At 50.1% G+C, this 27,872-nt stretch overlaps 1 protein-coding gene across 1 annotated transcript in view; it reads left to right on the forward strand.

Annotated features, from left to right (window-relative positions):
- The window catches only part of Sobp (Sine oculis-binding protein), a 173,206-nt gene that overhangs the window by 65,379 nt on the left and 79,955 nt on the right, over nucleotides 1–27,872 (forward strand). Inside the window, exon 2 of the mRNA XM_070538616.1 lies at nucleotides 13,467–13,800. Within this exon, the coding sequence (XP_070394717.1) occupies nucleotides 13,467–13,800 (334 nt within the window). The remainder of the gene's footprint in view (nucleotides 1–13,466; nucleotides 13,801–27,872) is intronic.

Consider the following 27,872-nt stretch of genomic DNA (forward strand, 5'->3'; position numbering starts at 1 on the left):
TTTTGTGTGCTGCAAGCGCCGGAAGCGTTTGCGGAGGGAGAGCCGGAATTCGTCAGGGCCGCTGTGCTTTGGACACCATCTGTTATTGAACGTTTTTCCACTTCAACTCCGCCAAATGAAAGTCAAAATGAGACGAGGCAAGACAGGGCAGGTCAGGAGGGAGAAACACACGGACAAAAAAAATGAAAAAAGAAACAAAGGAAAAATCAGCGAGGTAATTGATTTTCAGCTTATTCTTCCTTAACAGCCACTTTAAGCATCAATCATCGGCAGGGCATATCTACAGAAGCTTCCCTTAGCGATTATTACGTGTGTGCGTTTTTTATGCTTTTTTTTCTCGTTTGTTACTTGTCTAGCTTTTAAAGTATGCATGGTACAAATAAGGTGCGTGTGCTAAATTCATTCCTTTTTTTTGCTTTTTCTCTGAAAGTCTAATCTGTTTGAATCTTTAATTCATTTACTTGCTATAATAATAATAATAATAATAATAATAATAATAATAATAATAATAATAATAATAATAATAATAATAATAATAATAATAATAATAATAATCTTTATTACATCCAGTCATGTCATGGTTACAGATCTAGCCCGCATAAGCAACATTGCTTGTGTGCGAGGCTGGGCAGTCAGCTGGTAGTACAGATATGTGTACAAATAAATAAATTAATAAAAAATAGGAAAGAATGATATTGCAAAAAATGAACAAAATATATTATTTGAATAAAAGGTATTATTGCATCAACAGGAAAAAAAACACATTGACATTGGAGAAGACTTCACGATCAGGTTTGCATGCTTCAAATCCCGAAGAAAACTTCAAAGAATATGGGCATTACGTATCACCCGTGACCTTAAATGTGATTTTATTTGTTTAAATGTTCCTGCGATATCATTCTCATTCAATTTATTGAAATTAGCCGGCACGTAGAAAGCACGAGACCTCTTGCCATAGTTGATGTACATATTTTTCTGTCTGACGTAAGCTGCGAGATTTCACGTTCAAGTTTTTGAATTTAGTAGAGAAATAACTCTTACACATGGCGCCGAACAAAACTTGTTGCTCGACAAACAACATGTCCGACTGGTTGGTACATGCTCAGCAAGACATCTTCCCCATGACCAAGTGTGCCATACGAGAGGCTATAGGCAATTTTTTTAGGATGCGGTTAATTATCTTAAGTCTAGTAGAAGAAGCAAAGCCATAAATTCTTATTCCGTACTTTATGATCGATTCCCCAAGTGCTTTGTAAACAATTTTACGAACATTTGCATGACAGAAAGATTTTAGGGCATACAAATGAGCGCACGCAAGCGCTTTGCAAGCTCTTCAATGTGGACATTCCATGACAACGTGTCGTCGAAGTGTAACCCCAGGTATTTTGTGCTATTTACCATGCAGAGTTACCGGAGGACGTGAGCATGCAAGGCAGTCACTGGTGTGGAGATAAACAGGGGAAATATCCGCGACTGCTTTATATGGGCTGTGAAGACATATCATATTAGTCTTCGATTTATTAATGAACATTTTGTTGTTAATGAACCAATCAAGTAGTTTACAGACATCATACTGTAACACTCTAGCGGCTTCGTTCGAAAGTTTGTTCGATACAACCAAAGCCGTGTCATCAGCGTATAAATAAATTTTTTATTTTAGTGGTAAGCAAGCGAGATCATTCATGTAAATGTTAAACAAAAGCGGTGCCAATACGGACCCTTGCAGTACCCCTGATTTAACACGCAACAAATAACTATAGGACTCCGCCACACGGACACACAGCTGTCTGCCTGTTAAATAATTTAAAAAAAAATGAGTAATACGGGCCTCTGAAACCACATCTGCTTAGTTTTGATAGTAACTGTTCATGATCTAATGTGTCAAATGCTCGTTGTAAATCAACGAAAAGAGTCAAAACAACATGGTTTTTATCGATTTCGTTAGAGATATAGTCATTAAAATCTTCCAACAGGCCCACAGTACTCTGTCCCGAGCGAAAGCCAAACTGCGCTGGGTTAATAAGGCTAAACTTTTCACAGAAGGAGGCCGTATTAACATAGACTATTTTTTCCAATATGTTTGCCAAAGACGAAAGAATTTAAATTGGTCGGTAATTTTCCTAAAGCTTTCGAGATCCTTTCTTATAAAGAGGCCATATGTCCAAGGGGCCCAGATCTCTGTCAGGTAGAAATATTTCCCCTTTTTGTTCGGGCCATCCTACATTCTCAGGGAAACAAATTGAAATGGAAATCATCCGTGTCATCACTTCGTCGAAAAACAACAGGAGGGATTGCAAGCTTCCAGAAGTGTTCTGCCGCAGGCTGCTATTCACTGTGGCTGAGGAAGAAGGATAAGTTGGGTCGATTGATTCACCCGCTCTTTCTAACAGTACGTACCGTTTCTGAACGTAACGAGACACTTCTCTAAGCACGTGCAAACATGGCCGCGACCGTATTGCGGCGGTCGCGCGCGCAGCACTACCTTTAAACAACTCCTTTGAAAGTAGATATTGACGCGTGCACTTAATCTATCCTTTAGCCGTTCGCCGTGCAGGAGAACGTCTTTTTTTACGCCTGTGCTAGAGCTGCGCTCACCATCTGCAATAAATTCTTCAGAGAGAGAGAGAGAAAGAGAGAGAGAGGAAAGGGATGAGGCAGGGAGGTTAACCAGAGGAGAGGTACCCTACATTGGAGAGAGAAGTCTAGACGCTGGACGCTTTCACGCAATCGCATGGCTCAGAACAAAAATAAATTTGCGGTAGGAATCGATGACACTTTTTTATGCCAAGTGCCATTCCTCAACGCTAGATTTAGCAACCTAAAGAAAACGGGGGCGGAGCGTTGGTGCGGTAGGCACTTAAATTTCCCCGAATGTGTGATTTGTGTCGATATCTACGAGCACCATGCGATTTTCAACCGCTTGGCGACCAGAGTGCGCGATTCTTTTGATGGTGTCGCACCGTCTTTGAAGCGTGCTTTTGCTGTAGTGCTCGTGTGTGCTGGCGTGTAGCATGCTGTCGTTGGGTGTACGTTGTGGTAGGAGCCAGTACGATAACCTCGCGACTCTCTGTTACGCGCTTGACTGCCGGTTAGACGAAGTTCTCTGACACTCTATCCTGGAAAGCTGCAAGCCGCTGTGAGACAGTGTTGCCAACAGTACTGTACGGGTTTCTGAGGCGGTGAGGTAGGAAGAGGGAGGTATGAGAAAGGAAAGGATGCTTAATCGGCTTTTTGCTTCCCTTATTACGGTATTGTAATTTTTTTGAAGCGATGCTCATCTCGGCTTCTTGTTTCTTTCTGCGCCTGGTACTGAAACAGACGACCTCTCTATGAGATTTAAACGCGAAATTCGTTTCGTTTTACATTGATGTGCGCTGGGATTAAACAGAGACTGAGTTGCAACACTAAATCAATTCAGACTGATTAAGCATTTTTTTCAAAACCTTATTTTCATTCGTTTAGAAGGACAGGAGTCATTATTGGCGTAGAAAACGACGATCAATGTTGCATTTCGTGAAATTCGTGAGGGAGCCTCAGCTTCGGTACGTCAACGCGACGTCACAGATTTCAGAACATTTTAACGTATTCAGACTTCGAACGAACTTTTTCAGAACCAGATAGTAACGATTGACACGGGACAGTCGCTCGGGGTACTTCTTTTCTTTTCTTATCCACAAATAGCTCTTTTCTACAAAGGACAGTTTGGGCACAAGGTTCCTTGTTCACCCCGCCCCCACTCTTCCTCTCCGTTTTCTTCGAACTGTGGGTCACTGCTTGAGATTACGTACTCCGTATGCTCACGGGCGCTCCAAGATGAGCTCAGAACAAACTGCACGCTTCGGTCGAGAATTGAGGGGCGGTTTCGCGGAGGAGAGTACGGCATACGGGTATGGGTACGAGATACGGACCGCCCCCCCCCCTCTCTCTTTCACTCACTCACTCACTCACTCACTCACTCACTCACTCACTCACTCACTCACTCACTCACTCACTCACTCACTCACTCACTCACTCACTCACACACACACACACACACACACACGCACACACACACGCACACACGCACACACACACACACACACACACACACACACACACACACACACGTACGTGCGCTTGAAGGTATACTATATCCTGAGACGCTGCTCTTAACGATGTCGACTCGGCTTCGAGGCAAGTCCAAAACGAACCGCGGATTCCACGAATGTCATGCGAGAGCTGCCACGGCGCTGCCACCCGCCCGCCGCAAGCCGGCGCTGCTGTGTGTAGTTATACGTCGGCAGAACTGATTTAGTGCACCACGCCACCTCACCCATCTCTCCGCTCCTCCCAAGTTCTTGCCGCTGCGTTTGCTCGAGCGCCCGAAGCTTTGAAACGCGTTAATTCATGTTTCTTGCCTCCTTTCGCGAGCCATGAGCTTTGGCGCTTTCGCGCTCAAAGCGACAGAGCTCGGGTGATCAAGATCTCAAGTAACGTCGCGCGCACGAGAGAGAGAAAGGGAGAGAGCCACGACGTTACACGACTCCTTCCGACGTTATAAGCTTCCGCGAGTGTGTATAGAGGGGATGCTTGCCACGTGGCCGGGTGGACGGTGTATGCGTTTGTATTTATACGCACTTACAAGTAATTGCTCTTCGAAACGTCGGGTTCAGAGGAAGAGGCGAGGGGAGAGGCCGCGGGAGATGGGAGTGAAGAAGAAGGGCGATGAAACGGGACCATCTATACGTATGAGCGCGTCACACGACTCCTCCGCATCCACGGGAAAGTGGAGCCCCGTCCGTAGATGGCTCCCCACCGCCCCCTTCGTTTACGCCAAGGAGATCACGTGGCCACTGATGGCTGAGCCCCGTGGCTCGTCGGAGTCGCGCCGGAGTTTCCCCCCCCCCCCTCTCTTCTGTGCCCTCGTGGCGCGTGGTCGACGGGGAGAGGAGGGGGACAAATGGCGTGAGAAGGGTGTGGGATCTGGTCGATGTGGAGGGATTCGAGTGTCCGGCTTTGCTTGCACGTCGTGACGGTGTACAGTGTCCAAATGTCCCCCGCCGTCGGAACAGGACACTCTCGTTCGATTCTTTCTTTCTTTCTTTCTTTCTTTCTTTCTTTCTTTCTTTCTTTCTTTCTTTCTTTCTTTCTTTCTTTCTTTCTTTCTTTCTTTCTTTCTTTCTTTCTTTCTGCACGTTTTCCGCAGCAACTTTTCTTGTCCATCAGCACTGCTAAAGAAAAGCCGGCTCAACCTACGCGAACCGACCCAGACGTTACGGAGGGCCAACCCAACTTTTCTAGAAAAAAACACAAAAAACAAAGGCGCGTGCCCCCTTACCCGGTAAGGGGGCGAGGGGGGTTGCAGTTTGCACAGTTCTTTCCTGAAGCGGTATTGCCAAGGAAACTTATTTTCTAAATAATTTTGCATGTTCCTCCACAAAACTTGCTCGGAGCATATTGACAGGACAGGAATTTACGACGTCATAACGTCCCAGTAGGAGAACCCCGAATTCTCGTTTCCTATCAGCCGAGCTTATGATACTCGGGCAAGGATAACGCCCGAAGAAACGACGACACAGAGATAGAAAAACACGCTCAAAGCTCTTCTTCCGACTAGCCTACATTAAAATTCTTATCAACGTTCCTGTCCTTATTCCTATCAACACTTACATATCGACAGAGCAGGTGGCTTTCTATGCCCTGTTTGTTACGACTCGCGCTCTCTAGGTGAGCTCATTCGCAGGTCTCGCCAGCCTCCTCCTCCTCCACTAAGGTCGGCGAGCAGCAGTTGCACACAATAGAAGCGGGAAATGATTTTGCTTCAGCATTCTACATCGCATGCGTCATAATGAAACAACTGAAACAAACTGAGGGTACGTTATTTACACAGTGAGGAATTTTAAGCAGACTGCCGAGTTGAAGGACAATACAATTTAAGGTGTCTTTTATTCAACTTATATGGGCGCGTAACATAAATCAACCCATTTACTTCACTGTCTAAATATTAAATAGCACGAACGCGATGCAACTTAGCACATATTTAGCCAACACGAACTATAGTAAAACTGCAGACTGGGCTAGCTTATACGTGTTTCCGCATCGTCTTTACGTTGGCTTATTGCGTTTGTCCGCGTCCTTTAGTGCCAAAAGCAGCGCGCTTTGCCGTGAAATGCGAACTAACCAGCACGGCAGCACGCAATATTAAAGGCACTGTGGCGTTTGAGGGACCGTACTGATCAGAGAAGTTCGAGTCGCTCACGTATTTTTCTCTACTTGTTTCATCGTTGCGCATGCCCGACTCCCGCTTATTCTACCCGTGCTGCTCGTATCGTCGTTGGTCAGCAGTCGGGAGTGGAGTCGTCGTCGTCTCCGCGTTGCGTTTCCTCTCTGTAGACGCCGATCACGGTGTCTGAACGCCGGGCGCTACTCACGCTTGACTCAGAGAGCGAAGGAAACGAAGAGGCGCCCGTTTTAAGATGGGCGTGAATGAAAGACGGGAGCGGGTGCGCGCAGCTTCCAAGAGAGAAAGGAAAGACGGAACGAAAAGAAAAAGTGGGGGGAGGAAAGGAAGGATGGGAAGGACGAAAGAATGAAGACGCAGCTTAAAAACCAACACCACCGTTATTTTCGGCAACACACACACACACACACACACACACACACACACACACACACACACACACACACACACACACACACACACACACACACACACACACACACACACACACACACGCACGCACACACACACACAAGACGCGAGGTAAATGGGCACAAAACCACAAAGGACTTCACTGAATCCCACACAGCCGAATGCGCAGGAAAATGAACCGCGCTATTATATAAAATAAGAAGGAACGAAGAAAGGAAGGAAGGACCCGCGAAGTAAATAAAGAGAGAACGAAAGAAAATCTTTACGATCGGAGAGAAAGAAACAAAGAACGAGAGAAAAGGAAAGAAAGAGTGGAAGAAAGAAAGAAGACGACTGAGAGGAAAGCCGCTGGTTTTTCGGACCCTGGAAAGGCGCACGGCGGCAAACGCCGGACGTCGGTAGGAGTTGGTTGCCGCCCCTTGCGAGAGGAGAGGAGCGTTTGCTGGAAACGAGCGGTGCGCTTCGCGCGAGTACAGAGGTAACATCAGGGTAACATCAGGCAGCGCGGAGCGGATGGCCGCGGGTTTGCACCGAGCCGTGGGTGTCTCCTGCTCGGGTTTCGACCGTTCGTCGTTCGCGACGCGAGGGTGCGCTGTCAGAAGAGACTGGAGACTAAGCTCAAGTCAAGAGGACGATCGAGAGAGGTCGGCGGCGAGTGCTCTGGAGCGGCACTCCTTTTCGGGGGTCGGATCAGTGGACTATAATAATGGTGGCACCGGTTCGCCATTGTCGTTATTGTCACGTTATTGTCATTGGGTTTACCGAGACCCTTTCGGGTTGATCGAAAGTTGCAGTCTGTTTTCGACGCGCAGAGATCATTATTATGTAGTAAGCAACCAGTGCAAAGACTATTCTTTGGTGAAATCCAACGCTTAACGGAAGTCAGTGGAGACGGTAATGCAGACGGTAAAACGACGCCGACCATGAGAAATAAAAAAATGTGCGCAGCTTGGACTAGTGGTGCAAGGCTGGAGTGAGCAGCGGAGTTTGTCATCACCTTGCTTTTACGTGGCTTGCCTAAGTTAGTTGACAGTCAGTTGACATTAGTTGTTGTCTCGGCGGGCTTGATGCTGGAAGTTCTCGAGTAGTTGCCGGCCAGGATCGCTCTCTTGGCGACGTTCAGGCGCTGACTTTCGCGTTTTCTGGACTGAAAATCGGGATACTCGACTCGGCGTCGCCTCTTCTCAGCCGCAGCTTCGGTGCGGTGTTCCGGATCAGCTCGGCGGCGACGCATCGCTTCTCGCTTGGCAGTAAGGCAGTCTTCGTGGTAAGCCGCTTCTTCTTCGGGTTTCCGGACATTCTTCGGTCTTCCCATGGCAGCAGCACGTACGCACGGAGTAGAGGAGGCGAGAGGTGTGTCGCCGCGCCGGCTGTTCCGAACTTTTACTCGCCTGTGACGTCACGCCGCCGCCCTACGCGCGTAGGGTGCGAGGAGGTGGCGTGGTTGGGTGCTCTCGCAGGTGGTTGCTAGGCAACGCAAGTCGGCGCACAGCTGGGCTGAGTTTTCTGGTAACGCTCCACAGCGGAACTAACAGCTTAAACAGCTGCGCTGTTAAAACTAATGTAAAGATCTTACCCATACTGTCACGATGCCACGAGAGTCTCCCAGGTTATCGTGTTCACCTCACTTTTCGGTACCTAGGACTGACAAGTAGCGGTCCTCCGCGCTCCGAAACCGGACACCGGATGCTCTCGGCAGCGCAGACCGTGGACGCTTCCGCTCCAGTCGGGGAAAGCGCACAATCAGTCCGTGCGCCGTTGCGTTTGCCTCCAAGCATTCGCCGTGCTTGGGTTCGTCGTAACAGCAGCCCCAAACTGGTCGACGCGCACAGTGACAGTGACTGCGCTCTCTCTCTCTCTCACACACACACACCGGGGCGAGGACCCGGGCAGCTCACTCTCACGACTCCTCCCATCGCGAGAGCCGCAGTCGCGACGCGGCAGGCTCGACCTCGGCGGTGCCGCCAACGACAGCGGCAGTCTCGCAAGAGAAAACAAACTCGCCGTGCCAAACGTGGCCCGCTAGCGCCGAGCCCCGTTCGGCAAAGCAGCTTAGGAGGCGTAGTCGTTCGTCGCCGGCGTCCTCAACTGGCGTGGCCGTCCCTGGCTTGACGGCAACTACGGCAGCACCGCCAAACAGCAGCGGTGCAGGATCAGCGAGCGCTGTGTGTGTGTGTGCGCGCGCGCGGGACAAATTATAGAGTGTAGGACCGGGCGCGTCCGTCCGTCCCCTCCTCCCGAAGCTCGCCGCCCTGACGAACGTGTACGACGGCGGCTGCTGCTGCTGTGCTCTAGAATTAAGGGATTTCTGCTCGCCGAGCCGAGCCGGTCGGCCCCGATGCCGCCGTCCGCCGTGTGTGGGAGGCACCGACGCCCAAGACCCGTCGCGCCCTGCCGTCGAGCTCGGGCGGCGCACTCCTAACTCTACACCCCGCGACTTTTATCTCGTCCTATACTGCCGTGTCTACGTCCTTCCGAGTTTCTTTTCTTTTATTTCTTCCTTCGTGTATTTTCCCATTCCGGACTCTTTTCTTTCTTTCTCTTTCTTTCCTCGAATACCTACTCTGTGTCACTCGTTCGCGCTTTTATTTTTCCCAGACTAACCCCCTGTATAGTTTGGGTGCCTGTCTGTCTGTCGAGCCGGCGCGATACATGTGCCGCAAAGGGGCACTTCACTTCACCTCGGGGCAGAGACACGCCCGCCGACGCTGGACGCAATACTCCGGGCGAGGGAGAGCTATATAGCTAGACGGCCGCCGTACCCTCCCCCTCCCCCCCCCATTTCGTGCCTACCACCCTGGCATTTCGAAAAACGGGATGCGTTGCGTGTGCGCGCGTGCGTGTCAAGTTCTAGCACGAAATGCACGGGAGCCACACTGGTTCCACCCGAATAGGCGGCATCGAAAAAGCCCGCAGTAGGAAATGAAAAAAAGAAAAGAAAAGAAACCATACTTCGCAAAGACTATGCCCCCCCCCCCTCTAGCGCTTCTACCTGCGTGCACAGATCATGCGGAAAAACAGCATGACCTTGCGTATCTGCCTGTCTTTGGCGCGGTAATTTCTGGAAGGTGGCGGCGTGTCACGTATAGTGCTTTAAGAGGTGGCGTGATTGCTGACTTCAAGCTCGCTGTGATCCATGTTGGTTTATGTGTTTGATTTTAGACTTCGCGGGCCAGATTTCATGGGTGATTGGCATATTCACGGCTACTTGGGAGCCATTGGTAACCGTCTCGAATGACAGCATGGGAAGCTGGCGTGTTGGATCTGACAGGCGCCGAGGTGGGAGGGGCACCGGTAGCGGGTTTCTACGACACGCACAACGACCACTGCGAACACCCATCACCGAGAGACACAGGAAAGTCTAGATGGGCAATGACCCGCAGTCGCGACAGCCTCTGTGGCGAGAGCCGCACGAAACGAGAAGAAACGGGAAGAACTCCACTTCAGACAAATAGCGCGGGTCCTATTGGCGGCGAGAACTTGCGGAGTCGCCATCTGTCGGAAGCGCCTCGCTTGCGTATAGTACGAGGGATAACGCGGCGCGTTCCTCATAGGTTTTGTTTGGCTGTCGGCGCTGAATAAAAACACCACGCGACAGCCCTCCCGGACATTTCTGTAAGTACTCTCCAAACGACAGAAGTTATTTACTGTAAAAATAATAACATTGGGCAAACAGAAAGTACAGAATGGTTTACAGACGCCATCGTTTTACCGAACGCGTATAGAGAACGCCCACTGCGCGCCGTCGCCACGATGGAGTCTCCCAAGCGGGTTTCTTGCGTGGAAGGTATAGGCAGTAGCTGAGAGCAAACAATGGGAAATGTGTTCTTATAGTGGGCTGTCTGTATAACCAAATGGGGCATAACAGAATGAAGCCTCAATGCTGCGATCGCACGGGTTCGCGGCAACCGACTGGGCATCTGCATGCATGTCCGCGCACAATGTTTCACTTTTGCTGCGAGCGCGTTTTCGCACCGCGCCGTGAGCTGTAGGTCTCAACATATGAGCATTTGACAGTACACAAGCAACAATTGTTGTGTGGACGCTATCAGAGCTGTTCAAAAATAATTTCGGGATAACTGGGGTCTTCGACGTCTACGGTGACGTGATGTGCCGTTGCGGCCGTTCAATTTTTCTTTTTCTTTTCTAGTAAATTCTTGGACGTTTCAGTATCATTGTTTCGCAAGTTGCATCGCACTGTATATTTATCGGTTCCCTCAGCAAGCAATTTCCCGCTGCTTTTTTTTTTCTTAATATTCATTGTCTGGTGGTAACACAAACATGAGCATAAGCCATGCTGTTTTTAAATGTGCATCTTACCGTTCCCCTTCCATTCCATTGAACGTGCCAGCTATCTAGTATCAGCAAGTTCATAGACGAAAGCTTCATGACGTTAGCCGGGCAGCGTGCGCGGGCGAGCATCTCAGTGCGCGCTTTCTCACCGAATAATTGCGGACATCTCAGCCCCGATGCCGCAGCAGAAATCTTCCTCCGTGAAGTGCTTGCTGCACACCCGAGTCATAGCCGATGGCTCCTTGCCGGTTATAAGTATCGCGACCTAAGCTTCAGGCAGCGTTTTGTCCCGCGGGTGCGTGTGAAGCTAATACCGGGCTCCTTTCCGTCGTCCGGCACTTGCGGCACCGAGCAGTAGCCTACCGTGTTGGACCACTTAGAAGGCAGCCACTAGTTATTATAGTGCTTTGAAGTGTCACGCAGACACCTGTAGCGAGAAAACCTCTCCATTTGATCAGAACCGCAGCGCAGGCGGGACTTTAAACTTTCGTCTTCAGCTCGCTTCGGCGCTTCCGAAGCAGCCGACGCGGCTGCTGTGTCCACGTGATCCCTCACGCCACGTCACGCCGACGGCGGCGCCAGCTTTTCCAGTGGTGGAGCTCGCCTGCTCCCAATACAGATAGTCAAGCATGAACAAGCGTGCATACATGTACGCAGCCAGAATACGTTTGAAGCATGCGACCTGTGTACACGTGTTTCTTAAGATTGTGTCTGTTCGCCTTGACTAGGCTTGAGCTTGGGAAAGGCTTTTAGTTCCAATATGCACGTGCGTATACGGACTCTCCGTAGGTTTGCGTACCGTAATTCTCTGCCGTCCTTCGTTGCGCTTCCCTTCTCCTGGCACCCATTCTGTAACTCTATATAGACCACCAGTTATCCGCCTTACGCATTACGTGGCACGCCCAGTCAAGCGAAAGAGGAGTCCCGCTGCAGTACACACCTCCTACATAACCAGTTTCTACGGTGGCAATACGTTGTGTTGCTATATTTATTAAATGCTAACGCATTACCGTTCACAGTCATCGTGAGATGGTTCTCGCGGAATTACTTTTTCTTCCTTCATGGCTGTGATGACGACGATGATGATATCCTCAAGTGACGCTTCCTACACCCAGATTATTTTTTGCACATACCTACCAAGACAGTTATTGCCACTGACGCTTACCAAAATGAAGAAAACTGTGGAATAGGAATATATTCTCCTATTTCCGATTGGTCGTTTTCTCTTCGCCTTCCAGACTTCGTACCGTTTCTTCTAGGAGAACCTTTAGCTGTAATTATAGCCCTTCGTAAACTAAATACATCAACACGTTCCGCAGTGGTCGTCACTGATTCTCTGTCTCTGTGCTCCTTCCTCACTACTTCTGATGACTACCAGGTATTTCGAGCTTTCTCATCGCTAGTGCCCCCCTATTTAGCTTTGATTAGATTGGTTTGGGTACCAGGACATAAGGGCCTAATTCTAAACGAAATAGCAGATTTGTTGGCGTAAGCGTCGCTGAATGGCCCAGTCATTGAAATCCTACCGGTATCAACTTTCATCATATAGGGACGAGATTTCGGAGGCAAATGAAACTGCATGAATTTCACGCCCATTTTTTAACAGCCTCTTCAGATTTTTGGCACTTGTCACACTCCTGGGATAGTAAATTCTGTCAAACGCGAGCACTTGAATTCGCAAAAAAAAAGAGAAAGAGAAATCACTAGACTACGCTGCCGACTTCCATTTCTAATTTTTTACATACACAGAGCTGGTCTGGCTCCCTCACCGAACTGTCCCTCTTGCGGGGAAGATGAAACAATAGATCATTTCTCATTGATTGTCAAAGATAGTCTGAACTGCGAAAAAGAACATTAGAAACGCCGTTTCGCCTTCTTAGATAGACATAAATGTTCAAAATTTACTATCTTTAGGGGCCTCGACCCTTCGGCACATCGACAGGAAGGTTGGCGATGCCATCCAGGATTTTACGGCAGGGTCAGAAAGATTTCGACTACAACATGAAAAATCTAGGTTGTGTTATAATTCTACAAAATCCGTTATATTAGCTGTATTTCTGTTTTCATTTATTCCTACATTCCGTTAAAATTATAAGATAGAATCTACCTATTACTTCCCATATTGCTGTATTGAACTACTTGGTTCTTGGCCAATCCCCCGGAGTGTGTATCGTCGTCGTGGTCGTCGTCGTCAGCATAATCATCATCATCATCCTGGCTACACCCACTGCAGGGCAAAGGCCTCTCCCATACTTCTCCAACTACCCCGGTCATGTGCTAATTGTGGCCATGTTGTCCCTGCAAAATTCTTAATCTCATCCGCCCACCTAACTTCCTGCCGCCCCCCGCTACGCTTCCCTTCTCTTGGAACCTAGTCCGTAACCCTTAATGACCATCGGTTATCTTCCCTCCTCAATACATTCCCTTCCCATGCCCATTTCTTTTTCTTGATTTCAACTAAGACGTCACTAACTTCTTATCCCAAAGTGCGTACGCCCCACTATGACGTCTGGGACCTAACATCCCACATCTGCCGCCGCAGGACTACGCGGAGACGACGATGAACGAGCTCCTCGGCTGGTACGGCTACGAGAAGGTGGTCGACCGGCGGGACACGCAGGGCCTGAACCTGGGCCACTTCGCCGCGTCCAGCTCGGAGGACGAGCGCAGCGGCCAGGACTCGGCCGGCGAGCAGCGGCCGCGCCACCACCACCACAAGCAGCGCAAGCACCGCCGCTCGGCTCGCCTCACGCCCCTGCACCACCAGAGGCTCGCCACGCCCGTGGCCGTCGCCTCCTCGGTGGGGGCGGGCGACGACGCGCTGGTCATCGCCGCGCCCCAGCTCGGCGAGCCCGGCACCAGCCCCAGGGACGACGGTGAGCGAGCTTACTTTTTATGCGAAGCATACTAGCCGCGCAACCACGCTCTTCCTTGCTGCGCCGCGCGCGGCCGCGTAGCTACCATATGACGTCATAACAGCTGCAAAAGCGGAGGCTCAACTCGTGCGCTCGCTTGCGGCCGCGTAGCTGCATAGCCGGGTCTCAGCTCGTGCGCTCGCCTGCATGAGTTGTTTCTTCGTCTAGCCGAACCAAATATAGCCAAGCAACAGCAGTTCACCAGGCTAAACAGTGGTTCAACAACTAAAGTAAAGGCTAGTATGCTTCGCATCCTGGGCTTAACCTTAGCTAAGCCACAGCCATTTTTTTCCTCCTTTCTTCTTATTCTTCTGCTCCGTGTAGCAGTTCCGAGAGACGGTCCCGAGGAACGTCACGGAAGAGAGCGTCACAAGCGCTCAAACAAGTTTGTTCCGTGCACCAAGTCCAGAATGGGAACTGTCGTCATATAGTCTGTCTCGTGGCAGTGCTGATCGAGACCCAGGGGCCGAATTCACAGAGCGTTTCGTTCGTTAAGTCCTCTTTACCCTTGACAGGCTGCCTTCGCTAATATTAATTATTCCCACCCTCTCGTTTACCTGGCAGCTGCGCTTACGAACGGGCTGATTGAAATAGCTTCTTTGTGAATACGCACCCAGAAACGCTACGAAAAGTATGAGTTTATGATCTAACTTTTTAATGGGCGAACTTGCCCCTGAAAGACAAGGAATACTGAAGTCACGATAGCGGTGTGCACGGTCACTGAATGTATTTCTAGGAGGTGAGTGGGTGCACTCCGAAAATTTTGACTACCTAGGGATCTGTGACCGCCTGGAACCACGCCGCTTCCTCGTTTGAAATGCAGAAGACTGAGGTGCCATGCAGGATGCCCCGAGTTCCTTGCTGGCCTGAGTTTGTTCGACGGCAGTCAGTGAACAAAAATAATGTGGAACGCGGGAATGCCGCAGGTAATGAAATGTCGATATAAAGTCACATTTGTCAACACGAGCGCACCCTACGCACGGCACTACTTCCTCTCAAGCTTAGAAGACTGGGCAGTGTTACGCGCCAGTGACGCTTACTAAGCGTGAAACGCTTTTAGTTCCCGTTATCGGTGACCTTCAAGGGGCGTTGAGTCAAAAGCCAGAGCCGATATCCGGGCACTCAAACGAGAGCAACCGGGCAAGTTGCGAGAACAAAACGAGATCACCCGGACAGCCAGTCAAAACTAAAGAAAATGCGGTCTCTGGCCCCCAACCCTTTCTGCAGCACATTACATAAGTTAGTTCCTGCCCAAACAAGTTACAAAAAATGTTTCCGAGTTCTTCCTGATGTTTGTTCGCAATGTCACTTAAGCTGTAACTTCAAGCACGCTAAAGTTTTATTTCATTTCCGATAGCGGACGTTCAAAAGGTAGATGCAGGGCACCATACACTTCACTGTCATCTTTTGGCGCTGAGACAGGGTTGCCTGTGCTGTTTTGAACGCCAGCGGTCCGTGAGTCCCGCGGCGCGGGTTTCGCGTCGCCTCGAGAGATGGCGCCACGCTGCGTGGCATCTCCTTCAGGCGCATTTTTTCCAGCTGGGAAGTGCTCTCTGTCTCCCTGGCGTCTATCGCTTGCTGTCGTACCGCCTTCAGCCGGTTTTCTTCTAGCTGGGCAGCGTCTATATGGAGCAGCGCGCAGTATGGCGTGGTGCGGTGTGGTGGGGTGTACCGTCGCCAACACGCAGTAAACCCATTTTGAGATTGTGGCTAGTAATCTGCTTTGCCGGTTCCCATTTCATGCTTACATCTCCTCTCGATTACGGAAGAGCCAGCAATTTTGTTATCAATGTAATATTGCAATACCGTGACTGCTCCGCTATCTATCTATGCACTCGGCGCGAGCCGCTTGCCACGCCTTTCTGGGGCGCGTCATGGGCTTCTTTCGGACATTATCTCTCCACTGCCGTATGCGAACAGTACGGACGGGGAGCATTCTCGCAACGACCCTCCCCTTTCTTTCGAATAGGTTAAAAGAAAACACTTTTCTCTATAACTTACTGGCACAGGTAGTGCACTGGGTCTAGCGATAAACCAATGAAAGAAGGCACCGACGGTGTGACCACGTGACTCCTCCTTTTTTGGCCTCTCTTGAGGTAACGCCCGAGAGATGACCAGAGTGAATCTAGATAAGGCGAAGAAACTGGAGGCGCGTCGACGGTTGGCTTTCATGTCTTGATACCATTAGCACATCCATCTGAGGGCGTCGCCAGACTTCGCGGATATGTCCGCGAACTCTGGCCAAAAGGCGCATACGAAAAGTACAGTTGTCTGAGAAGCCTGATAGGCACAAAGCATCGGATCCGTTGTAGCAAACCAACAGATCGTGCAAGCTTAGGGCGTACTTTATTTATGTGCTCTGTCCGGCGTAGGCTTTTTTGAAATGTAACACCCAGAAACGAACGGCTTGAGACGTGTTCAAGTTGCGATCCTCAATAAAAAAATTTTACATCCTAACTTATTTGCTTATTCATTGAATAAAAAAACTGTAAACATAGCTTTTCTGTGTTTAGGTCAAGTTTATTTAGATGTAGCCACTTGCTAAGTTCTCGTAACCAATGAGTTGCGGTAACTTCTAATTCGTGAAGGTCTACTCCAGAAAAAAACAACTAAATAACCCATTAGTGACATCAGCCTACAGTACGATTTCATCTGTCAGTAGAATGTTTGTTATTATTATATATGTAAATAATACATAATCACGGCCCTAAGATGGAGTCTTGTGGCACTCCATATTTAATTATGCTATATTCAGAACTGTACCACTGGTGGGCAGCTATATATATATATATATATATATATATATATATATATATATATATATATATATATATATATATATATTGTGACGTAGCAGTCGTCACTACGTTTATTCCGACTCGAAGATACGGCGAAGCGATCACGCCCACAGCACGGATCACACTCGAGAGCCAGCCCCACAAGCGATGATGAAGAAGAACCCCATATGAGCCCCACATGATGATGATCATGTACAGATGACAAAGAATAGCTTATATCTCGCTACACTAATGTCCCCTCGCGCGAGAGCGGCCATCCTGGCCGCAATTCAAAGGGGCGGCGAACGCCGCGTGAAAGGCTTCATACGGGACACGTGGACAACCTCAGCAGCGCGGCAGCGGCGGTCACTTGGAACAATAACTGGTACCACGCGATAGTTAACCGGGGAAGTCTGCTCCAAGACTTTGTAGGGGCCGATGAACCGAAGTTGAAACTTGTCACACAAGCCAGGAGTACGAACTGGTGTCCGGAGTAGCACTTCGTCGCCAGGGCGGAAGCACACGACGCGATGAGAGGCGTCGTAATGCTGCTTGCGGTCCTGTTGCTGTGCTTCGGTGTTGATGCGAGCGAGCTGGCGACAACGCAGAATGCGGGACACATATTCTTCACAGGAGGATGGACATTGATTGACAGTTGGCGCGAAGAAAGAGGCGTCAAGACAGGAACTGGGCGAACGACCATAGACAAGGTAGAATGGCGAGTAACCGGTCGTGCGTTGAACCGCGGTATTATACGCAAAAGTCACGAATGGCAAAATTGCGTCCCAGTTTCTGTGATCCGGTTCGATGTACATGGCTAGCATGTCTGACAGCGTGCGATGAAATCGCTCTGTGAGGCCGTTAGTTTGCGGATGGTAACTGGAGGTAGTCTTGTGGGTGGTTCCGGAGGCTCTGAGTACCTCGTCTACTAGTTGCGAGAGGAATGCTTTTCCACGGTCGCTCAGGAGGACGCGAGGAGCACCGTGGCGCAGTATTAAGGATTGAAGTATGAATGCAGCAACTTCAGAGGCTGAGGCAGAGCTCACACAAGTTGTTTCGGCGTAGCGTGTCAAGTGATCAACGGCTGTCACAATCCATCGTTTACCGGTGGGAGTCACAGGAAGAGGACCATACAGGTCAATGCCAACGATTTCAAATGGTTGCGACGGACAAGGAACCGGTTGCAGTTGTCCGCTTGGAGCTGATGTAGGGAGCTTTCGACGCTGACATAGGGCGCAGGAAGCGACATACCTCGCTACACTGGCGGACAATCCAGGCCAGTAGAAGCGACCTTTGATGCGGTCATAGGTTTTCTGGAAACCAAGGTGACCAGCAGTCATGTCGTCGTGAGAAGCCTGCAGGACATGAGCACGTAGAGAGCGTGGCAGGACAGGAACCCAGCGCTGACCGTCAGGGTGATAGACATGACGGTACAGGACGCGGTTGTCAATCTTAAATTGCGTCAGCTGTCGACGAAGGCGGGCGTTAGGTGGGCGCGAAGCTCCTTGAAGGTGGTCTATGATGCGCCGACAGTAAGAGTCCGCCAATTGATGAGATTGAAAGAATCCGTTGTCGTGTTTAGGCATCTCGTCTACAGGGGCCAACGAGAAAGCATGTGAAGAGGGGTCATGCGAAAGCTTGTCACGGATGGTAGTTGGAGGTCCATTGCATGGCGTCGTAGGAAGCGGACAGCGAGAAAGCGCGTCTGCATCCTGGTGTTTTTTTCCGCACTTGTAGGTAATAGTAAAGTCGTATTCCTGTAGACGAAGGATCCACCGACCAAGCCGTCCAGACAAGTTTTTCAGCGTCGAAAGCCAGCACAATGCATGATGGTCTGTAACGATGGTGAAATGGCGGCCGTGAAGATAAGGTCGAAACTTCTGTACAGACCAAACGATAGCTAGGCATTCCTGCTCTGTGATGGTGTAATTCCTTTCGGCGTTTGTCAGAACGCGACTTGCGTATGCGACGACCCTCTCCCCTAAAGCGTCGTCTCGCTGTAGGAGAATGCCACCAATGCCATGACCACTAGCATCCGTATGCAGGAGGGTAGGAGCAGCTTCATCAAAATGGCGTAGTACTGGTTCCGATGTGAGAGCGCGCTTCAGATGGGCGAACGCAGATTCACATTCGGGAGACCACACAAAGGGAACATTAGAACCCAGTAATTTGTGCAGAGGTGACGCTATTGAGGCGAAGCCTCGTATGAATCGGCGAAAATAGGAGGCGAGGCCTAGGAAACTGCGCAAATCTTTGGTCTTTTCGGGACGAGGGAAGTGCCGAACTGCCGAAACCTTGTCAGGATCAGGACGAATGCCATCTTTGCTCACAATGTGACCGAGTACCTTAATCGTCTTGCTCGCAAAATGGCATTTCTTGGTGTTTAGCTGAAGTCCAGCGTTGGCAAGGCATGTGAGAACTTCATCCAGACGTTGCAGGTGCTGAGAGAAAGTTGACGAGAAAACAACAATATCATCCAGATAGCACAGGCACGTCTTCCACTTCAGGCCACGAAGAACGGTGTCAATCATGCGCTCGAACGTTGCGGGTGCATTGCAGAGGCCGAATGGCATGACATTAAATTCGTAGAGCCCATCTGGTGTTGAAAACGCTGTTTTCTCTTTATCGTCCTCATGCATAGGTATCTGCCAGTAGCCGGAACGTAGATCGATGCTGGAGAAGTACTCGGCACCTTGCAGGGAATCCAAGGCATCGTCTATTCGCGGCATAGGGTATACATCCTTGCGCGTGATCTTGTTAAGTGCTCGGTAGTCGACACAAAATCGAACAGAGCCGTCTTTCTTCCGAACCAAAACAACGGGGGAAGACCAAGGGCTAGCAGAAGGGCGTATTATATTCCGTTGGAGCATGTCCGCGACGTTCTCGTCAATGACTTTCCTCTCGGCTAGCGATACGCGATATGGTCTACGGCGCACGATGGATGTACCATCTGTCTGTATCCGATGCGTCGTAATCGAAGTCTTTCCCAACGAAGCTGAATGCACGTCAAACGAAGCTTCATGTTTCTGGAGCAAAGCAAGCAATTGTTGTGACTGTGAAGGTGTCAGGTCGGAACTGATGGCAGCTGCAAGAGCTGAAGGAGATGCGGTCCGTCCGGTACAAGGAACTTCAGAGGAAGCTGGTTTAAATGAAACAACAGATATAGACTCCGATTCGGTGGCGGAAGCCAATGTAGTGCCTTTAGGGATGAGAATTTTTTCGGATGTCGGGTTTGTAGCGTAGAGAAGCGCAGAGCCATGATCAAACCTAACCAGCCCTGATGCAAAGGTAATCCCTCTTGCGAGACAGCGTGCAGATGGTAATACAAGCACGTCGCCGCAGTCAATCACATCAGACGTGATAGTCACAATGCTTTGATGGCGAGGAGGTAGCGCGGTATCTTCTGCAGCAAGAAAGTGAAGTCGTGCGTCATCTGCATGAAGTGAATATGTCGTGTCGGTCATGTGGAGAACGCCTTGCCCACAGCAGATGGAGGCGGAGGCCGTAGAAAGAAAATCCCATCCCAATATGAGCTGTTGCGCACACGAACTTAGCACTGCAAATTGTACGTAATGCAGAAGTCCATCGATAGAAATACGAGCTGTGCACATGGCGATAGGTCGAATGGCAGCCCCTTGAGCAGCGAGTAGCGTAGGTCCATCATAGGGGGTCGTAACTTTCCGAAGTCGCGAACACAATTCACAGTGAATGACTGAAACACTAGCACCAGTGTCTATTAAAGCTTCTACTTGGACACCTTCTATTACAACCAATATCACATTGCACGGACGCGATGGAGGAATTTCTGTCCTGTCGTTCGATGCAGCTTTTCCTCCAAAAGCTGCATACTTTAGTTTTCCGGACGACGATCGGCGAATTGAGAAGCAGGTCTTAGTGGGGACGTAGAGCGGCGAAGGGGGGACGGCGAGCGGCGTCTCGCAGGACGGTACGGCTGAGCCGTCTCGGATGCTACAGTAGGCGATGGAGAGCGTCCGCGCGGTGGACCATAAGGACGGCGTTGGTCGTGGAAGCTCCCTAAACGTTGAAAAGTAGCTCCGGGCGAAAAGTCATCCCGTTCGTATACGTCATATCCGCGACGCTCGTCTTGCTGGCGCTTGCGGCAAAAACGTGCTATGTGGCCACGATAGCCGCAGTAGTAGCAGATGGGACGAGGAGGACGCCACTGCGGATAGCTGGTTTGGGTAGGTGCGCTGGTAGTCATGGACGCGATGGGGGCCGGTGTTGGTTTTGGAGGCATCGGTGGAACGATGACTGGAGTAGCTGCGGCTACTTGTGCGTACGTGGATGGGGCCCTAGGGGTTAGAGGGTCCGTGTACGCTGCACCAGCCATGGACGCCAATTCCTCCTTGATAACGTCTCGCAGATTGGTATCGGAGGCATGACAAGGCATAGGCCCTGCGGCTAAGCCAAGATACTGGAGCTCTTCTCGAATTATTGCGCGTATCATTGCTCGTAAAGTAGGGTCGTCGGCAGTAGTGTTCGGAGTGGTGTCTGGCTGCAACCGTACTGATTCGAGTTCGTCAAGGCGCTGGCAAGTAGCGACGATATCAGCAACGGTAGCGGGGTTCTGGATGGCTAAAGCATGGAAAGCAATAGCTCCGATGCCTTTGAGGGTGTGGCGAACTCTGTCTGATTCTGTCATAGCCGGGTTCACCCGTCGACAAAGAGCAAGCACATCCTCGATGTATGACGTATAAGATTCACCGGTTTGTTGCTTGCGAGTGTCGAGCGTCTTTTTGGCGAGGGCGGAACGAACAGCCGGTGTGCCGAAGATGTGGCGGAGCTGCTGTTTGAAAGCGCCCCAGGTCGTGAAATCAACCTCATGGTTGAAAAACCAAGTCTTCGCTACACCTGTCAGATAAAAGGCGACGTGACGTAGCTTGGACGCATCGTCCCAACGGTTAGCCGAACTCACTCGGTCGTAGTCGTCCAGCCAATCTTCGACGTCTTCCCCGCGAAGTCCAGCAAACAGATGGGGATCACGCTGGTGTCCACTGACAACCCAATACGGGGAGGCCGGGGTAGCCGAGGCCGAGATGGTGGAAGTAGAAGTGCCTGTTGGCTCGTCCTGCGACATGGTGGCGGACAGCTGGCACAATCGGCGACCCGATCGAAGCTCCAGGAGGTTGAGCGGGGAGTCAGAGGACGGAGGACCGAAAAGCACACTCCACCACTTGTGACGTAGCAGTCGTCACTACGTTTATTCCGACTCGAAGATACGGCGAAGCGATCACGCCCACAGCACGGATCACACTCGAGAGCCAGCCCCACAAGCGATGATGAAGAAGAACCCCATATGAGCCCCACATGATGATGATCATGTACAGATGACAAAGAATAGCTTATATCTCGCTACAATATATATATATATATATATATATATATATATATATATATATATATATATATATATATATATATGTGTGTGTGTGTGTGTGTGTGTTTGTGTGCGCGTGTGTGTGTGTGTGTGTGTGTGTGTGTGTGTGTGTGTGTGTGTGTGTGTGTGTGTGTGTGTGTGTGTGTGTGTGTGTGTGTGCGCGTATGTATTTCGCGCCATATTTCGACCGCGTTGCGGGCGAATTTCGTCAAACGGAGCGGCTCAATTTGGACAGATGCACGAAATCTTTCTCCCCTGCTCCTCCTCGCCAACCTGCCGCTCTTCTCCCTTGTCGGAGCCCGAGCTATCTGTAGAGCGGGTAACATGTAATCGCGAGGGAAGAATAATGGCTGCTTATACACGCTTGTATCGGGCGCCGCAGCTCGTGAGAATCCACACCCACCTCCTCTTATAGTTTCTCTTTTAATTCGCCCACCTCCCCGTTGCCTCCTTTCTTTCTCCGCGTTTTCTTTTCTGGCGAGATTATCCCCAAAACAACGCCCCTTATAGAGAAGAGGAACAAAAAAGGATCGAGAAAGAAACAGGCGAGATAGGAAAGCGGGTTTTAGCGCCTATCTAGGAACGGGGCGGAGGAGACGACTGGGAGGGGTTCGTCGGGAACGGGACATCAAGCAGCCGTGCACTCTCTCTCTCTCTCTCTCTCTCTCTCAAACCTGTGCCGTACGTGTCCACTGCCATCATCGCACCGGCGGCGAGATCGGCCTGGCGAAGCGAAGAAGAGAATAAAACGAACGAACCAAATTAGCAAGGAAGCTGACCACGAGAAACGAGTCCGAGCCCCATACGCCTAAAAAAGAAAAGAAGTAAAGTACAAGAGCAAAGAAACATACAGGCTAAATATAAGCGTAGTGCGTATACCTGCGCAAAGGGGAGTGAGCCCGCTCTGTTGCGGCGGCTCGTGAATTCCAGAGTGACGCCCTTCAAGCACCACCGCCCCTTCGCGGCGCGGGCACGCCCATTGGGGTATCGGGTGTGTGTGTGCGCGCGCGAACTCGCGGTGTTCGGCCGGGGTCTTGAGCGGTTCACTCTTCGTGGGCCCCGGTGAGGAAGCGCGGTGCTTGCCGCAACGCCGGCCGCAGTATCGGATGGCCCGGCCGGGCGCCGAATTGTGTAGGGAAGAGGGCTACGCGTCTCGTCTTCTGTACTTCTCTTTTTGTTGTTGTTGTTGTTGTTTGTTCTGTCTTCGTCGCTGCCGGAGACCATGACCGCCTGACGCGAAGCCAGATGCGTTGCCGGCGCGGTCACCGCCCATGCTGGAAGGAAGGCAGTAATTAAGAATCCGTGTGAGCGAAATGGGGGCGGGGACCGGGGGGAGGGGGGGGGGGGGTTGAGGGGAGGGGGACATCAATTCTTTTTTGTACGGTCCATGTTTCTCAGAGAGAAACACCAAATCAATTAATTTAGGCTTCTAAAGCATTCTTTCGGAACTTCATTTCCGTTAATTTCTTGGAAACAAGTTGACGTGAGAATGCGGATGGCTGACTTTATATTTCTCGAATCTTGAGACAGAACTGCGGCGCCAGTCCGCCAGCGTGACGGGGTAAAATTTCCAGCGTGTCCTGGCATTTTGAAGCGTTGTGGTGCAGTCAATGTTCTCGAAACTTGTCAAATTGAGCCTCTGGCTCCCTTACGATACTGTGTTGACCATCTTTAACAATTAACCGCAGTAAAACTTGGTTGTAACGAAGTTGATGAAGTTGATGGTGGAGCCACAATTACTTCGTTATATCTGTTATTTCTTTATATCTCGTTTCGTTATAACGAGTTTTGAACGAACGAACGAACGAACGAACGAACGAACGAACGAACGAACGAACGAACGAACGAACGAACGAACGAACGAACGAACGAACGAACGAACGAACGAACGAACGAACGAACGAACGAACGAACGAACGAACGAACGAACGAACGAACGAACGAACGAACGAACGAACGAACGAACGAACGAACGAACGAACGAACGAACGAACGAACGAACGAACGAACGAACGAACGAACGAACGAACGAACGAACGAACGAACGAACGAACGAACGAACGAACGAACGAACGAACGAACGAACGAACGAACGAACGAACGAACGAACGAACGAACGAACGAACGAACGAACGAACGAACGAACGAACGAACGAACGAACGAACGAACGAACGAACGAACGAACGAACGAACGAACGAACGAACGAACGAACGAACGAACGAACGAACGAACGAACGAACGAACGAACGAACGAACGAACGAACGAACGAACGAACGAACGAACGAACGAACGAACGAACGAACGAACGAACGAACGAACGAACGAACGAACGAACGAACGAACGAACGAACGAACGAACGAACGAACGAACGAACGAACGAACGAACGAACGAACGAACGAACGAACGAACGAACGAACGAACGAACGAACGAACGAACGAACGAACGAACGAACGAACGAACGAACGAACGAACGAACGAACGAACGAACGAACGAACGAACGAACGAACGAACGAACGAACGAACGAACGAACGAACGAACGAACGAACGAACGAACGAACGAACGAACGAACGAACGAACGAACGAACGAACGAACGAACGAACGAACGAACGAACGAACGAACGGTAGAGTGAAAGCGAACAGAGTGAAAGCGAACGAACGAAAGCAGGCAGAGCGAAAGCGAACGAACGAACGAACGAACGAACGAACGAACGAACGAACGAACGAACGAACGAACGAACGAATGAATGAATGAATGAATGAATGAATGAATGAATGAATGAAGGAAGGAAGGAAGGAAGGAAGGAAGGAAGGAGCGAGCGAGCGAGCGAGCGAGCGAGCGTTTTCTGAGGAGCTGCTCGGGCAATCGGTTACAGACTCGAAGCGTTGAAAAACCGGGGGATATTTCGGCAAGGAAATGGTACGGCGCGACTTCGGCCGCACCGGGAGAGCTGCATGAATTCGGCAGTGGAGGTCTCCGCGGAGGCGACTTATTTTGCGCGCGCCGCGCATCGTTGCTCAACTTATACTGCACATAACTTTCGTCCCGACCTACGCCTTCGACCTACGCCGAGTGGGCCACTCGGTGGTAAATGAAAAGCAGAAAAAAGAAACAATAAAAAAAAAGGGGGGGGGGTTCTGCGGTCACTGTATGCTGCGCCTAGAGCCTTACCCCCCTGATCGCCCTGGTCGCCCCAGTTCTCGATTTCTATTTCTTCCGGTAGTTCAACGCCTAAAAAAAAAAGAGAAAAATGAGAAAAGAGGAAGGTCGCCAGCGCTGGTGCGGACCACCGAAAAGAAAGAAAGAAAGAAAGAAAGAAAGAAAGAAAGAAAGAAAGAAAGAAAGAAAGAAAGAAAGAAAGAAAGGGGCAGAGAACGGAATCGTGCCATCTCCACGCGCACCACCCCATAAGGGTGTGAGCGGGCACGAGGCAGCTGCGTATTCAGAGAGAGAAAGAGAGAGAGCGAGCATGGAGTGCACGACGCTGGAAACCAGGGCCCTCGCTATGCAGGCTGCCCGCGCCATGCCTGTGCCCACAAAGGACCGCATATAGTTAATCACCGCCAAGTGGGGAGCGCGCCAGGCAGAACTGCTCATTGATTAAACGCTAAACGCGATGCAACGCCCACTCTCCCTGCGTGCAACGTGCCGGCGGGGCACCGGTCGGCCGCGCTCGCACGTCGAAACCCTGCGAACCTTTCCGTCACCGCTCCGCAGCACCGCTCTTGTGCCTTCACGTACTCTTCTTTCGTTTTATTCCTTGCCGCGTAGGGAGCATGATTTTGTTCCTCTTTTTGACACGCGCTTCGGAGCAGCATGTTCAGCAAGTCTCAGGCAGAGTTATAATAGCCGCGTTCCATAAAACAGAAAGGACGCACTCGATAGGTGGTCAGAGTGCTGTCGAGTGACCGATTGCGAGGAGAGCATCGTCCACGATAATGGGCCGGTCGAGAATACGAAGCGCAAAATTAAGCCACGTGCTTCTGGCGTCGGTGGCGCTATACGTAGAGAGATGAATTCCGAGGGCAGATGGAGTGACGGCACTTATCGGGTTGTGTGAGCCCTCTGCGTGATGCACCGGCTTCCGCGGTGGGAACGCCTTCCATTCCTTAACTAAAGAGAGAGACAAAGACAAGAAATGAACGTGGAGGTTAACCTTATTGCAACTGGTTAGCTAATCTACACTGGGGGACTGACAAGCGGACATTAAAGAGGAAAGGGAGAAGAAAAGGAAGGACAGCGCGCGTGCGGATATTTAATTTCGTGTAGATGACCTCGTGTAAAGGAAACGCATGGGTGGCCGAACTTAACCAGTGCCACCACATATGTGTCAGCATAGCCAGCATAGCCAGAATACTTGTTACTCTGCTCCCAGTACTTTGTTGTCCCCTCGCTGGACAGGACGGCGTTCGAAAACGGTGCACTGCTTATAGGACGTGCACGAAGGCTTGCTAACTCTGCTTCGTTGCGGCCCATGTGGCGACTCGCAACTAACAAAATTTTGTGTTAGTTATGACGCAAGTCATAGAAGCAAAAATGCTGTTCTGAGAAGCCGGAGTCACCGAGAGAAAACCTGCATTTCTTGATAGCCCGCATCTATGCAGAGAATGCTTCAAATTACTGAAAATATATGTGATTCGAGACCAAGTTGCCATCCTTCTTTATCATGCTTCGCAGTAGCGGCCGGGGTAAGAATTTGCGCGACAATTAGCGCAAGGCGTGGAAGCGGGCTACTCGGTATTCTACAGTGACAATTCTTGAAGCACAAGAACGGGACAGGGAGCAGCGTGACAAACACAGACAGGACAAGACAAAACAGACACGGGCGAGCGCTTCAGCAGTATATATATAGTCTGTTTCTGTACTGCCATTAAGTAAGTGAGTGAGTGAGTGAGTGAGTGAGTGAGTGAGTGAGTGAGTGAGTGAGTGAGTGAGTGAGTGAGTGAGTGAGTGAGTGAGTGAGTGAGTGAGTGAGTGAGTGAGTGAGTGAGTGAGTGAGTGAGTGAGTGAGTGAGTGAGTGAGTGAGTGAGTGAGACTATTTATTTATTTACAATACAACTGCTTAGGAGTTTATTACATGAGAGGTAAGCAACAGTTGAACAGAGAAAATGAACAAGACGAAACACAGAGAAAAGAAAACCACAGGACGAGTTTTATACAATCGGCGCTTCTCCTGTGGTTTTCATTTCTCTGTGCTTCGTCTGTCGCGCTGTCAGATACCAATGGAATCATACCGAGTGTCCCAACTTTGCACCTTGTCATTTTTGTGAGCTGATAGTTTTACAAAAGATGCTACTAGGCGTACATTGTGGCGGAGGTAGTCAAGAACACGGTTAGCTTCCTTGGTTATCTTGGTTAGGTGGCGGGACCAGGAAAGATTTGGTGTCAGATCAGAAGATCAGAAGAAAATTTAATAATACGAGCTTACAGATGAAACTCCATAGTCGCAAAGGAGGTGTTCTGGTGCGTGGTAGCTTTGCCTGTGGTGAAATGAAAGATGTCTTGTTAGCGTTCAATTCTGTGAGCCAGTTACTACACTACTCTTGAACGTGATTAAGGTCGATTTGAAGTGTTCGAATGTCACTAATGCTGTTAATTGGCCGACAGAGAACGCAATCGTCTGCGGATAAGCTGATAAGTTTGATGAAATGCTAGTATGTAAGTCGTTAATATAAATTATAAAGAGCAAAGTGCCAAGCATTGTATCCTGAGGTACACCCGACACACCGGGGGACGATACAGAAGAATAGTTGTTTGCATACAGAAATTGCTTTCCGTTGGTTAGAAAATTTTGTATCTAGTTTAGAACGAGCGGCAGATGGTTGAGACGCGATAGCTTTAAGAAACGT

This window comes from Dermacentor albipictus, chromosome 5 (assembly GCF_038994185.2).
Source record: "Dermacentor albipictus isolate Rhodes 1998 colony chromosome 5, USDA_Dalb.pri_finalv2, whole genome shotgun sequence".
Classification (NCBI taxonomy): Eukaryota; Metazoa; Arthropoda; class Arachnida; order Ixodida; family Ixodidae; genus Dermacentor; species Dermacentor albipictus.